General features: G+C 45.6%; 1 protein-coding gene across 1 annotated transcript in view; it reads right to left on the reverse strand.

Moving 5' to 3' along the window:
- Window positions 1-1,537: 1,537 nt before the first annotated feature.
- LOC149328907 (venom metalloproteinase antarease-like TfasMP_A) overlaps window positions 1,538-15,643 on the reverse strand; it is a 49,287-nt gene continuing 35,181 nt past the window's right edge. Inside the window, exons 7-10 of the mRNA XM_089559913.1 lie at window positions 13,500-13,667; window positions 6,748-6,883; window positions 4,761-4,892; window positions 1,538-1,639 (exon numbers count right to left, since the gene is read on the reverse strand). Of these exons, the coding sequence (XP_089416039.1) occupies window positions 1,538-1,639; window positions 4,761-4,892; window positions 6,748-6,883; window positions 13,500-13,667 (538 nt within the window). The remainder of the gene's footprint in view (window positions 1,640-4,760; window positions 4,893-6,747; window positions 6,884-13,499; window positions 13,668-15,643) is intronic.

Raw genomic sequence — 15,643 nt, forward strand, 5'->3', positions numbered from 1 at the left:
TTCCTCATATCGTTTTCTTTTTCTAATCTGCATTAATGACCTACCTCCTTCCATTTCCTCACATATCCATTCATTTGCTGACGATTGTGTAATCTTCCGGGAAATAACATGCAGCGACAACATAATCACCCTTCAATCAGACCTAAACGCTGTTTCTTCGTGGTGTAAAACATGGCTATAATGGAACTTAACATCAATAAGTGTAAATCTCTTTGCGTATCCAGGACTGACAGAAGTACCCCGACTTATTTCCTGAACCATATTCCTTTAGAATCAGTACACTCGCACAATTACCTTGGTGTGCACATCACTTCCACTCTCACTTGGTCTTTACATATCACATACATAGTTAACAATGCCAATCGTATGCTCGGTTACATCTCCCGCAACTTCGCCAGAGCTCCTTCATCCCTCAAACTGCTATTGTACAAGACATTAATACCTCCAAAACTAGAATATGCCGCATCCATCTGGGACCCTCATCATGAAAACCTTATTCATTCACTAGAAATGGTCCAACATAACGCAGCACGCTTCATTCTCTCCAACTATAACAGGACCGCTAGCGTATCTTCAATGAAATCAATCCTTAATCTGCCATCCTTAGCTTCACGTCGCAAAATACTTCGTATCTGCCTTTTCCATAAGATGTTTCATCATCCAAACCTGCGCAGTGAATTAATCTCTCCCCCGCATCACCTATCATCAAGAATAGATTATGCCTACAAAGTCGGTGTCCCATTTTGCAGAACTAAAGCTTTCTTTCAGTCGTTTTTACCTCGAACAACAGCAGAGTGGAATCACCTTCCCGCACCAACAGCAACCATCAAAGATTACCACCTTTTCAAGAACGCCTTAGCTAACATTGTATGATTAGACACATCTGGAACTTTTTTGATAATAGCCCCATTTCGTTTATTGTATTGTTTGTTTTCTGTTTTTCCTGTAACCACTCCCCTCTCTAATGCCAATGGGCCTGAGGGTATATGAAATAAATAAATAAATAAATAAATAAATAAATAAATAAATAAATAAATAAATAAATAAATAAATAAATAAATAAATAAATAAATAAATAAATAAATAAATAAATAAATAAATAAATAAATAAATAAATAAATAAATAAATATTTTTCAACTCTCTTCTATCTGTACGTGGCAGCGGTGGTGGCTCGTCTGGAGCCAGTAGGCAGGCCGTGCACTTTCCTTTTCATCCTTCTCCCAGTCGCAACCAACCAACCGTCGGCGCAGAGCGGCGGCAGACACGGCGGATGCGGGCTGAAGAAACGGATGAAGTTGCTTTCGCAATTTCCGGGCTTAACCAAGCTGAGCCTCTGCCAATTTTTTTCGTGTGCTTTTATTAAATTCGCATTGATACAGATTACAATAAAACATCCCCCATGCTCCTTGTTTTCTGTGGCTCTTGGCTTCTGTCATCCACTGGTCGATGTCATCTGTGCACATTTTGCAAGTTCGTGCACAGCACTGTCCAAGGATAGAACGTGGTATCTCAAGTGCCCAAGGAACATTGTTCATATTAGGGCACTGCTATGAAGGATTTCCCTAACCTCTCGAGCTTCTTTATTCGCCGGGCTGTTGTGTTCCATTCATGTTTGGCGCAAACACCACGCCTGCATGTCTGTGGAAGAAAAAGAAAAGTATATTGGTTTTGGAACTTCATATGTATAGAAAAGACATATGTTAAAATTTAGATTCTTAAGAACAGCCATCTGCCAGCCAGACAGTAAAGGACCGTCAAATTACTCCAATATATGAGTGTCATACGAAGCGCAGGTTTGTATTCTAGCATTGAAATAAATGTTTCTACTTAGCTAGGCGTAGTACTCTTTTTGAAAGCGATGGGCACCTCGGCAAGAAAACAGAATTTGTTTGAATTGGTCGTTGAGGGCAACCACAATCATCATTAAAATCCTGCGGGATGGGTGGCGTCGCAAGTATTTACGTGGTCTGCTGCTGAGAATATGGGAAGGTAAATAAAACAGTGGTGGATGGCGAGTACGATAGAGAGAAAAAGAATGAACACATGAGGCTCATGCAAGGCATGCATCACCTGCACCGATGTCGTTCAAATGCATCGCTAAAATGGCGCTATGTGATGTTCAGAATGGACTTCCTTGCTAGCGGCGCCGCAGAAAAAACCTTGTAGTGAGTTCTTGAAAATAATGCCAGAAGTAACAGGTCAATCATTAAAGTCAGAATTGGCAGAGGGCTCACGATGGGAACTCCAGCGCATATTTAATAAGCATATCGTTAATTATATCCCTAAATTTTCATTGCTTAAACCTCCGTTAACGCCTAGTTATGGATGAGAGCCAACTCTTTTGTAAGAACTCTCCGATACACAGGAGACGAACTAGTAAGTAAATCCCTAAGACTGACTTTCACATGGGGTCCTACGAATACTATGTAACAGACTCAGCCTGTACAGCTACAACAAGCTGGTTATTCAACTCCGCCGAGTGCAGCCAAACCCTCCCGCTTCTGGGCGAGGATAGCAAAAATCTAGATCAGAAACATTTAGAGAAACAGAGGCTCATTAGCTGCGATCGTCTGTTTGACGGAACAATGGTACGAAGGACTTCCTGTGCAGATGCTCTCGCTGCCTGAAGCGTCGGTGGCAATGTAGACGAATAAAGGCAGCCTTGATGACTAAGGGCTTGTCATTGCAAGGTGTGTGGGCTTGCAAATCGTCGCTTATTCGTAAAGAGACACCGTCATGAACGACCGGATTCGCCGAAATTTACGCGTAAACTTCATCCCCCTTCACAAGAATGAAGCGGGTTGTTACATAGGTCATCTAGCGGCCCACTTAAAGAGGCACACAACGTGAGCTCGAACTGTTACCACCGTAGAATCAGTACGAGCAGCGTTCCGGCATGTCATGATCCATGGTGTCTTTGCATACTAAGGTTACGTGCCCTTCTTCAGACATACATGGCACTGCACAGGCTGGAAATCGTATGCATATAGAATAAATTGTAGGATAAGGCGTCTAACGCCCTGTAGGCATACATAGGCTTTGATGCACGCCATATTGGTAGTTTCTGGAATAGTTTAGACAACCCAGGAATCTCTGAGGTGCACTAAGGATGCATATAAATATACCTGTCTAACACATCTTAATCGCATGCAGAGGAACAATGCGAACTATGGAATCAGATGCTCGAAATGAACCCCATGTAAATGTATCGAGATATTATCCTTCGTTTCCTCACACTTCACGAAGTTCCTTTCCTCACGTTTCCTCACATTTCCACACATTTCACATTTCCTAACATTTCACGATTTTGCGCTACCGATCCCCATATTTGGATCGGGTTTTGCAACGGCCGGTAGCACATGAGAGAGTCAAGAACAAATCATCAGAGAAGCATACATTAAGAACACACTAAAACCAAGGTGGCCAATTCGTTTTTGAAAGCCATTAGGAATTCATTAGGAAAATCACCAGGAAGTCACGAGAAAGGCATAAGATCCTAACCTCAAAAGTCACTAGACTTTCTAAAGAAAGTCATTAAATATTTTTTTAAGGAAAGAGTGGTGCGGGAAAGGTTAAATAAAAGAAATAAAAAGGGGAGAAGATAAAATGTGGTCTTAAATGCGTACTAAAGTGCATCGGCGAGTGATGAACTGCATAATGTGATAAATGGCCTAACAAATTTTACTACGTGAAAAATGCACGAGGGTAGCATGGAAGGTGAAATGAGAGCTTGTTAAGGTGTCCAATGTCATTTAAGTATCCAAACAAGAAGTTTATTTGTTATCTCTGTTGCCTACGACAGGCTAAGGAATCTAAAACACTGTCCTTTGTTTGAGGCACTGGGGAGAGCTTCTCCATGCAATGTTCATAGTACATACGCTCGTTAGCATACGCAGGATACTCAAGGAGGATATGTTCTACAGTTCCGATCGAGCGGCAGTTGTCACAGAGCGGACTGTTCATTTGACTGAAACGTTATCGGAGCTTAGGCATCAGGTGTGCGGGAGGCGTGGGGCTTGATCCCAAGTTCCACTGGCTACCCACCAGTGATACAATGGGTACAAGCTTACCCTGGCCTGGTGCTCTGTTCAATCATGGCGAAACGCTTGGGAAATGTACTTTGACCCTACCTGAGTAGAAACAAATACCTTGCAGCATGGCTGTCTTTGACCGCAGATGCCCTTGCGTCATAAAATTTCATCATCATCATCAGGAACAGTAAATATTCTTTAAGATCTCACGTTTGAGATTTCAACATAGGTATTGTCGATTTCGGGCCGTGGCTGCATCTCAACCGGTGATCAATTAACACAATATACACCTCACCAGAGCCCGTAGTTCCTTCAGCGGAGCTGTAGTATGATTCGTGATGTGGCGAGCAATCATAAGCCCGGCAATCTAACTTGACCGACAGAGAAAAGAGCTTACTGTGGTAACCTGGACCTGACGGCCCCAGTTGCATTATGCAGACGACAACGTCCGCAATTTCGTACCCGAAATAAATAAAAAAAACAACAACTAAAATATTGAGATCGGAGAGAACACGGGTAAACAACGATGACTTTGGATTTTGAAAAGGTAGTATTGAAAGTCACGCATGCACATGCGTTGCAATAGAAAATGTTCGCTTTAAAGTGGCTGGCGCCTGTGTGCATGAGCAGAGAGAAAATAAGTAATAAATATAATTCATTTTCTTCAAAATATTCGACTGACCAATAACTGTGCCAGTAATACATGTCAGGAATCAACTGATGCTCACCTTCTGAAAGTCACATTGTAGTCCTTCCGCCATGTATCGTACCTGGCATTTTGTAACTTTAAAATCATAGTCGTAGAAATCCTCCTTCCAACAGCATTTGACTTGGCACCTCTTATGACGTTCGTCGTGCTTCTGTAGGGATCGAAACAACAGTTATGATGAAGATTCAGCCTGACACATGAAACAACGCAGTGGAAAAATGTATGGCTATCGTGGATTCATATTACGTGCGGTGCCGCAGCTGAAAGAAAACAGTGTTACCAAACATTTTTTAATTAATTTTTTATTATTTTTAGAAGCTTCTTACGCTACTGTAACAAAATGTTTGCTTTTGAAATGGTGCCACAAAATTTATAACGCGTTTTTCGATCTAGGAAGAAAAGTTTTTTAAATATGGTATTTTGCACACTTTGAAACATTCGGTTCAGAAGTATGCTGTGAGTTGAAACGTTATAAATAGCCTCGGAAAAAAGTCGGCTGAAATCGTAGCAGAAAAATAATATATAGGCAGAAACGTTTTTAAAGAGAGCAGTTTGCACACTTTGAAACAATCGCTTCACAAGCAAGCTGTAAGTCCGAATGTTATAAAAAGCCTTAAAAAAAAGTAGGCTGAGTTGTTTGCAGCAAAATGAAATCTAGGCAGATACATTTATTAAAGAGAGTATATGGCTCACGTTGAAACAATCGCTTCAGTAGCGAGTTGTAAGTTCGAACGTTATAAACAGCCTGAAGAGAACTGGGATTCAGATGTTTGCAGAAAAATATTGTCTTGGAAGATTCGATTTTTTTTTTCAAGCGAGTATTTTTCTCACTCTGAAACATTCACTTATCAAGCAAGCTCTAAGTTGAAACGTTATAAACATCCTTAAGAAAAAGTAACCTCAGATATTTGTTGGAAAATAGTACTTAGGCTAAACAAATCGGGCTGCGCTGTACAAAGAATTGTATTCTTGAAATTTTTTGGTGAAATTTTTTTTGCATTTTGGGATAAATGACTAAAAATTTTCTAGAAAATGAAGCGTTTGATGCACCGCTGCAGCTATATTATTTCCTACACCTACACATGTTGCACCGCAGTGCCGCATTAAGCACGGAATAATTCTCGCTTTGTTGCTTTTTGAATATTTCTTTTATATCTAAAATATGTTGCTATTTATTTGACATTTTCTGGAAAAATGAGAATGACTTGCAGGCTTTTAAATTAGTTTAGTGCCATTTAAGAGGTGTAGATCAAAGCAGAAGAAAAAAATTTGGCTTCCGATGTAGGGCATATCAAATTTCCACAACAGATTAAAAATAAGAGAAATGCACCGTTGTTCACTACATCCTGCCGCCGATTGCACGCACTGGTGCGCGATGTGAAGATAAGAGATGCCGCTCATTTCATAGCCCTGCTGATATTAATGAAGCCTGTGTAGTTTCAGCAGAACAGTCTTTCTTTTAAAAGGGAAAAATTTTTGAAGTTGACAGTCGCTGCGCAATGTACGGCTCGGCGCGAGCTCTACAGCACAATGGAAGACGGGCGATGATGCTCAATTCGGGACAGTATAACGTATTCTGCTATGATCGCTGCCAGTAGAGACGTAACTACGAAATATTCCATTTAATCATACTCTGTCTTTTTATGTCCAACCTTGTTTGACAAAAAAATTTGAATATTGGAAAGCTTATAGGAAGCGTTCTCTGAGCAACTGTGCGCGCTTTCGGTTAACCTCCCTGCCTTTCCTCTTCTACCTCCTCTCCTTCTGCCCGCTTCCGGTCTCTTAACTTTTCTTAACTTCTTCCGACTCTTAACGAAGACAGGAAGGTTAAAAATCGACAGTTCGCTTATCGCCTTTTTTCACGTTTCTTCAAGACATTCAATCTTACAAAATGCTCTCACTCAAGTCCTAAAGCACTATAGCTGTCTTTAAATTTTCGGCATTGTGAATGTTACATGAGAAAAAGCATGGTGTTAGGCACAGCAAGAGTTTCATATAGAACGTACGGATGCAGGCTTTACGCCGGTGGCTCCTCTGTAGAGCATTTCACAAAATCTTTTCCTTGTCATATTCTGGCCAGGATATATTTCTCTGGTATGGTTTACTTTTTCTTTCACTTCAATGCAAGATCTCGACATATTTCTGCAAAATGAATGGCAAACACTGTTAACTAATCATAACAAGCAGTGCCAACAACAGTGGTTGTAATAGCGATTGTAAGAGGCAGTGTAACAGAGCACACAGCCTAACAAACGTAAGCAAATGTATTGCGTTAATCTCTACGAAAACACCAATTTTTCATTCGCGATAGAAAAAAAACACAGTGGCTTCTGAGGGCACGCGCCATTTACATAAGTAAACAAAGGCACTATATTTGGCGTGAGCACAGAAATTCGAGGGACAATTAGGCACAGTTCGAAATATATGACGAGATAGCGTAAATGCCTCCTTTCTGCATTCTGGGGCCTTTTTGTGTATCACTTCATAGATGCGGACACTGTTGGGCAAGGCTCCCAAAACCTCAAATAAAGCAATCCGGAAAAAACGTGCCTAGATATGCTCTGTGTTGCGTCTTTTTTAGCGCTTGGATGTTTAGATGTGTGTATAATGCATTCTGTTGATTTGCCATTGTTCTCTTCATGGTTTGAGCATATTTCACATATATAGAACATGTCATCACTGTATCAAATACCACCCCTAAAAAAACTAGATAGCCGAGTGTTAGCGTGTCTGACTTGCTGCTCAAAGTTCACAGGTTCGATTTCATTCCAAATACCTCAAATTTCTTAACTAACGCTGGCAAATCATTTCGTTATGTCACTCGTATCGGTCGAAAAATTAGCACTATGAGCACACATTTGAACTCTGTCAAATCATCTAATTTGATAGTAATCACTTTTCGTCTCTTTTTTTATTCGTTATGTTATACTATGTGTGAAAACCTTCAAGTTAGCCTTATTACTATTTGCTTTATCGTCCCAGAGAAAAAACTGCCAGGTGCCAACTTTAAATATTCGCTTACTTTTCCTGTACATATCTGTTCAGGTAAAATAGAACTACTAGCAGCTTTCGTATGCCTGGTAGGGCGCGCATTTCGGTGTGAAGGACTCAGCCACATGTGAGGAAAACGAGATAGTTTTTTCTCCCTGCCCGCGCATGGCCGCCGCCGCTGCTCGCTTGCAGCACCCAAGCCAAGGTGTAGATCCAAAATGAAATTTGGGAAAATTGAGCTTGCGGTTTAACAATAACTGGTTGCGAACTCCCCCGCCATCTCAACCCGACGTTCTGCTCCCTAGCAGTGGCGCTCCAAGTCGTTCAACGGCTTGATAGCAAACTCCGCTTGTGCAGCGCTTATGTCATGTAGTAATTCAGTGTCTTCCCTCCTACTTTACGACTTTCAACCCCGAGGCAGCCGGCAAGTGAGCCAAGGGCGCACATAACACGTTTGTGCCTTTGACAAAAATCGGATTATTACTGGATGAGCTTCACATGCGGGAAGCTACTCAGGAATCGCGCAGCCCAGTAATGGCCTCCTTAAAATTGGTCACCGCAGAGATCCTATGCAGGGGAAGGAGAATGAAAAGAACAGAAAAGAGGAAGTGGGAGAGGGAGAGGGACGGGAAGAGGCATGACATGAAAAGGGGGAGAGGATAGGCCATAGATCTAAGCGATCCGTCTGAGTACACTACGCGCCGTGGCTGAGGAGATGGAATGACACTGGTCTCGGCACCAATGGCTGCAGGAACACTCACGAGATGCAGCTGGAGCAGCAGAAGCTTGAGAAGATCCGAGGCATCAAAACGCTTGACACTTCCACTCAGGCTGCGGCCCTCAGAGCGAAACTCGATTACTTCCCACTTCGGAGCCGAATACTACAACTGCGGCAACCTCAGTATAAGGTCCACAAAAGAAGTACCGAAAGCTGTCGCAGGCACACCGCAAGGGCCGCGGTGCACTAAACCACCTTCGGAACCCTTTCAAGAAGTAATTCAGAATCGGAAGATCGATTGAGCAGCATGGCTTGGGAGTTCAAGCGTAGACGGGGAAATCGGATTTAAAACTTCGCGCTAAGCTGGCGGAGTGAGGGCCGGGCGCACGTACAACGCCACTTCTCGCGATAGGTGATGTGTCCGCACATAAAGGCGCGCGCCGGCAATGCGAGGGTGGGAACCGGGCGACAAAAAATGTCCGCTGGAAACCTTTACTTGCCAGAGGGGAGGAAAATTGGCCAGCGCCTTGGCAGGCGCCCATTTTCGCCACTTCGAAGCTCAGTAGCAGCACAGGGGTACAGAGGAAGCTGCTAAGAACAAGGACGCACCACACTGGTGTCTGAAAGCACACCCGTTAAAATTGGTATGTGGAGCTTAACCTGCGACGGGATTGCTTGTGAGCCTCCTAGAAAGCGGGCATTATAACTGGCGCGGGCTGGCAAGGTGGTCAAGATGGCGGGGGCCGTCGCCCCCCTCCCTGCAGCCAATCAACTGGCCCGTAGAGACAAAAACCGGCCGCTGTGGTGGATACCCCCCAACCGCCACAACGAGACTGCCATTGACAGATGTGGTCATGGCCTACAAACCTCCACGACTTACTATTTGCCGCATTATCGCTCTCCGGCATCCGATGCCTGAATTGGCGGAAGGAAAACCTCCTCATTCATTCATTCTCTGGGAGTTCGGCTTTTATCCTCGAACTCTTCTCCTCGGACTGCGATTCGGATCTGTATGAACAGCAGAACGTCACTTATTGTGGCAAGGGGATGCCCTGCGCAGTGATTGCGGTAGCCTGAGAACGATGGAACACTTGCTCTGCTTGCGTCCTCCTTTAGTGCACATGTTTCGCTCCGCCAAGGTTAAGGAGAGCTTCGGTCCCCTTCTGTAACAGCCGAGGGCGTACTTATCCCTAAAGGACCCCGGCCCCCTATCGCCATGCAGTGCAAGCTCTGGTGCAGTTCCTCAGCGAGGCAAACACAGCTAGCTACCCGCTTCTACCGATCGCCCCTCGTGGGTTCAAGCATTCTTCCAGCACTGTTTGATTAGGCCGGGTTCTGCGTATCACTTACTCCGTTCTTTCGCCCCGGCCAGTCTTTCTTCGTTCTAATCCACTAACCCATTCCTCGATTTAGTGTCCCGAATGGTATGTCGAGAGAGGGAGTACACTCCTTGCACACCTTTCTTCTCGGCTTTCCATCTCTTTGTTCCGAACCAAAATATAGGTGGAGTCGCTGCTATGAATTTTGCACCCCATTACCCAAGCGGAACGCAGAGGGGCAAAGTTCAGGCTCCGCATCCTCAGCAAGCAAACGGCCCGACATTCCCGCTGTTGAGGTTAGTCCTCATGCAAGTCAATGGATCCACCAGAACCACTGGCTCCTTTAGAGGGAAAAGGTGAAGCAGTATGGTGGAAGATGTCGCCATACTACGTAGTTTCATATACAGTGCGTTTCATATAACTTGAACCAAGGATTAAAAAAAGTCGCACCCCAGAGCGGATTGAAAGCAAATTCATTTTGTTTCCATCATGTGGTTCTCCTTACAGTATTTTTTAAATTCCGCTTAATTAGTTAGTTTGCTAAGATTAGATACGCAAAATTTTTAATATTCGCTTAACGGTCGCGTGCCTTTCATTAAGCTCTAGGGGGGGTTACGAAACAACCGATCTAGTTTTTTGTAGCAACACATTTTTACGTGGTCCTTTTTTCCAGCCTTTAAGGAAAGATAGCGAAATATTAAAAAACCACGTGATTGCGCTCTTGCGCTAACGTATTGTAGCTCTGTCAAGCGCGTCCTGACCGAACGAAGCCTGCATGTTCACCGTCTCGAAGTGAGCCGCGGACGCCGCTCTCAGCATAGTCTTGAAAGTGCGTCAGCGCATTCTTCGTGAATATGGAAAGCGAGCGCCGCGATCCGCGATAATTCCTAGGCAGGCCACCGACAGCCAATTCCGACAGAGCTGCAGTTGAACCATCGCACAGGCAAACAAAAAAGAAAGGGAAAGCAGTGTAGCGGCTTATTTCAAGGTAACCTCCGTTTTCTTTTTTTATCATTTCGTAGTCTGTCAAACTGAGCGGTGGCCGCTCACTTGGGCACGGTCAGCGCACACCTTTCGTTCGTTCAAAACACGGTTTGGAGTGCTGGTATATGGTAGCGCATGAGCGCAGTGACGTGACTTTTTTTTTTATAATTCGCGGGCTTTCTTTAAACGCCGAAAAAAATGACCATGTAGGAGATACGTTGCTGAAAAAAAACTGGCTCGGTTGTTTATTAATCCCTTCTACAATTTAAGGGAAGGCACGTGACCACAAAGTGACTAATAGCAAATTTGCATAATTAATCTCAGCAAATGAACTAATTAAGCAGAGGTAAGAAATACTCTCAGGAGCGCCACATGACAATCTTAGCAAATTAACTAATTAAGCAGAGTTTAAAAATACTCTGAGGAGCGCCACACGACAGGAAGCAATATGTCGTTGGTTTCGCCCAGCTCTGGTGAGCCACTATTTTTAAATCTTTGGTTCAAGTTACGTGAAACTCCCTGTATATTCACCGCATCCGATTCTGCACCATCCATGAAAGACAACACTGCGCCCACCAGGAGAACTCGGCTGTCACGCGAACCTACACGACCTCAACCTACACGCAAATGGCGCCCCGAGCTTTCGCGAAAAGCACATCCGGCCCCGCCACAGCCCCTGGCAGCGAGAGCGCTCACGTGCTGAGACGAGCAGCAACATTCCCAGCCCTACCAGCTGGGATGGTGACGTCGGACAGGCTCTCCTTTGCTGATCGAGGTTACAACACCTTAATAGGCCACCCCACCACCAGTAGTGAAGATGGTAGCATTGCAGATCTTTACACCTACAGACACTCAACAGAACACAAACGCGTACAAAGCAGAGCACAGCCCCCTTTCCCCCTTTCCCTCACTTAAAAAAAAATTACCGACGATTACGTTACTTCCTAATGCGAAATTTGAGCGCAGCAAATAAGCTGTTTCACCTTTTCGATAGTGAGTCAACCCCAGCTGCGGAGTTGGTTTCAGGGACAACGCCGCCGATGCCGACACAAACAATATGATACCCTCGCTTCCGCAGCGCTAAGAACCAGGTCTAGCCGTGGGAAGGTGGTCACGTATTCGTCGACGTGCCGGGGCCTACGTGAAATTACCGGCGCGTCGGCAACTGAAGAGCACCATATCCGCCACACAAGAACAGGGGGGGGGGGACCCTTTCCTCCTCTTTCTGCATGGCGGCGACGGTGTTCTATGCAGTCACATTATCTTGACTCTCTAGCGGCGTCAGCGGCATCCAGCGGTATCAGTCGGTCGCTGCTAGCGCTGGGGGGATGAAAGGGGGGCGGAGCTGGTTACGAGGCCGACGACAACGCCGACGACGACGCGAAACGCAGGAATGGACGCCAAAGAGCTGCGCTCTAAAACAACATCGAAGCTACAGCGGGGCGTAAGCGGCAAGCACCCCTACCCCAACCCCTTTCACAAACAGCTTTCCTTCCCCTTCGGTGTTCTGATAGACGCCAGACATGTGAACACCCCCGATGCACACTTTACCGCTCAGAATTGGCTTACCCGTCTACATTGCGCCCATTCCTCATATTTCACTACACCTCGTCTTCTTATGAGACTCCGCTGTTCGACGCTAAGCTGATAAAACCAGCAAAAGCAAATCGTCCTGCCTGTCGCATCACGGCCGCCAGTGGCGTAGACTGAGGACGGCGCCCAAGAAAACGAATCAACGGCAGCTCTTCCCGCCTGTTCTGTGGTAATTTTGAATATATATTTTTGCTTCTAGAGCTTCTATTATAGAAACTGCAGCATAGAAAGCGCCGAGCGCGGCATGATGCTTGACAAGCGGACAGTTGAATTCACCACCACGGGCACCGTGGGGGCGCAGCCCGTAGTTTACAGATCAACCCGACTTCTTTTGGTAGTAGATTAAGCAAAACACTAGTTTAATGCCGATTTCTACATTTAGATTGGGACTTTGTGCCGTGCCTCCGGGGACAGCACCAGCACGAGCAATTTGAGATTCATAGAGAATTTCTGCTTATGCACGGCCTTTTTTCGTGTATGGGCGAAAACTCATTTAATGCTCAGTACCTGCACACTTCTGATACAGATGATTCCTTAGAAATTGGAATTTAAGTTCGATGAATATGTTGGCTAAGACACACAGCAGTTCCTTTTGGCATAGAGATGTAGGGGGGGGGGGGGGGGGTTGCTCTACAAGTGTTCATTAATTTTTCTCGAACCAAATATACAAAGTACTGAGAACATGCCTGTTGTTTTGTCGTTCAGGGATTACCTGGCTGTAGCTGCACTTTGGACAACGAACTTCGAAAAACTCGGGTAACGGAAGCGTATGAAATTGAAGTGCAGAGATCAGCACCAATCAGAGGCTAGAGGGCCATTGGTGGTCGGCACACAGCAGCCTTCCAGAAGGTGGAAACACCTGAAGGAAACTCACGCGGACAGCAACATTAAACCAGGCTGCTGAGATCTGCTCAGAGAACTACCGAACAAAGAGTGGTGTCTCCAGATATACAACGCATAAGAAGATATTTTGACTACTGTACGCGACACTAGATCTGGTTACAGTTGGCTCTGTATACATCAGAAAATTTCGATTGGGAACTGCGAAATCATCCTGGCACAAGGCATGAAACGAAGAAGAGGCGTTTTGCACAAACTTCAATCCAGACAGTAACTGTCGGCGTTCAAAAACACATAATGAAATATTTCTTACTTGTACAGCAATTGTATTTGTTTCTTGGAGCAGTTTGATAGCCTGTATCTATTCCTGGGGTGGTCGTGGTAGGACATTAGGAATCCGTCATTCCAAGAACAGCCTTCCGCTCCCGGGTAGCCCGAGGTATTAGGGCTTCCGCTGGCATTGTCGTGATCCGCCCCCAATCTAGAAGACATGATGGGAAACTGTTCGCTTAACAAGTCAAGCAAAACTAGCGCCTCCTACTGGTGAATGAATGAGCCGTGAGAGCTCCGACAAAAGGTAGCAGTACAGCACGGACACAAAGAGCTGCTTTCAGCGTTTTCTGTACTTCTCGGGTAATAACGTACGCATCGTTTTGAATTCCCGTAAACATCATGAATATGTCCTGAATCAAAGCCGTAAGCGTATATATCCTACTAGTCTATTCCTGCAATCATTGTAGTTGCATCACTTGTAGCAGTCGCGGTCACTGCAATTTTGCAGTTTCCGGCTCTAGGAGGCGGTTTGTAATCCACCAAAAGTCACAGAGAATATCATCCAGAAAGTCTGAAGTGCCCGATTTTGGGTTGCCATTTGTAGCTGCTTGAGACCAATATTTATGTGCGTCTTTGCATTCCATAAAACACAGAAAACACAGAACACATCTTGGTGGAGGTGAGGACTTTCCCCTTCCTCTCGTTCTGGCCTATTCCTTCACGGATCTTCCCAGTGGTCGCTACACCGGGACCTCTATAATGACGCAGCCTGGCGACTCGCCAAGTCCCACTGCCACTACATTCATGGTCATGGGTCATCCCCGTGACCCCGAAATCTTTTCCGATGCCTCAACTGAAAACGTCAACAGATGGATCTCGATGTACAAACGTGTCAGCGCCCGTAACAGGTGGGACCCCACCTTCATGCTGGCAAACGTCATTTTCTATTTGTCTGGCACAAGTTGGGACATATCCAACAAAAGCTTCGTGCTCTCTTCGGACCTCCAGATGCTTCGAAGCTCGCAGCCCAAAAACACCTTGAGTCGCGTGCTCAGTCCTCCAGTAAAAGTTACATCACGTACATTCAAGACGTCCTTGCCTTATGTCACCAAGTTGACAACTCCATGTCGGAATCAAAAAAGGTGGGCCACATCCTAAAACAGATCGCGGACGACGCTTTCCATTTGCTTCTCTGCAAAGGCTGTGATACTATGGATGCCCTTATTAAAGATTGCCGTCTCTTCGAGCAAGTAAAAAGCCGGCGCATATTTCGACAGTTTCAACGACTCCCCCCTACATCCGCCACATCTTCTTTTGTTTTGCAGCAGCTACCAACTAGCCCACCTGCCACTTCGCCTCTCAACATCACCGACAGAGTCACCAGGATCGATCGCCGCGAAATGGAAACCTGTGCACCTGCGGTACCCCAACCTACCATCCCCAGTCACCCCTCTCCCAATGTGTCTCGTATTCAAGCCGTCATGCGAGATTAACTCGCAAATTTGGATCTCTCACCTGCTATCTGTTTCATCGGGAACTCTAGCTTCCGGCCGCCAACCAGGAATGTTTTCCGTCCCAGGCCTCCGTACTTTCGTCGCTACCAAAATCCAGCAAAGTGGCGGACGCCTGATGATCGCCCGATATGTTTCAACTGTTCCTGTGTCGGCCACATTTCCCGGCACTGCCGCAGTAGATGGTTTCCAACTCCTCGCACCGAGCTATCCTATGACAACCGTTCAGATATGGCCCGCCGCTTCCCGCCCCGACCACCTCATGACCAATCAGATTCGGCCAAAGATCTCGCCAGCTCCCGAACACGTCGTTTTTCCCGCTCTCCATATCCACGAGGCCGTCGTTTCCGATCCCCGCAGCCCCTTCGATTCTCGGCTGCAGCCTCATACGACCGCTCTGACTTGGAAAACTAGCTGATGCAGCTCCCGGAGGTGACGCTGCATCCACGACCAGGCCCACAAATCCTCTACAGACCTCCCACTTGAACCAACCAGACGTTTGTGTTGATGGTGTTCCCGTGCGTGCGCTTATCGACACTGGAGCGCATATATCTGTCAAGAGTGCACAACTTCGTCGTCGTTTACGTAAAGTTCTCACGCCGGCTCGGTCTCGAGTTCGTGTCGCGGACCGCGGAACAGTTAGTGTTGAACTCTGCACTGCACGCGTTAGTGT

The sequence above is a fragment of the Amblyomma mixtum genome, chromosome 9, assembly GCF_055824585.1.
Source record: "Amblyomma mixtum isolate Tamu chromosome 9, ASM5582458v1, whole genome shotgun sequence".
NCBI lineage: Eukaryota > Metazoa > Arthropoda > Arachnida > Ixodida > Ixodidae > Amblyomma > Amblyomma mixtum.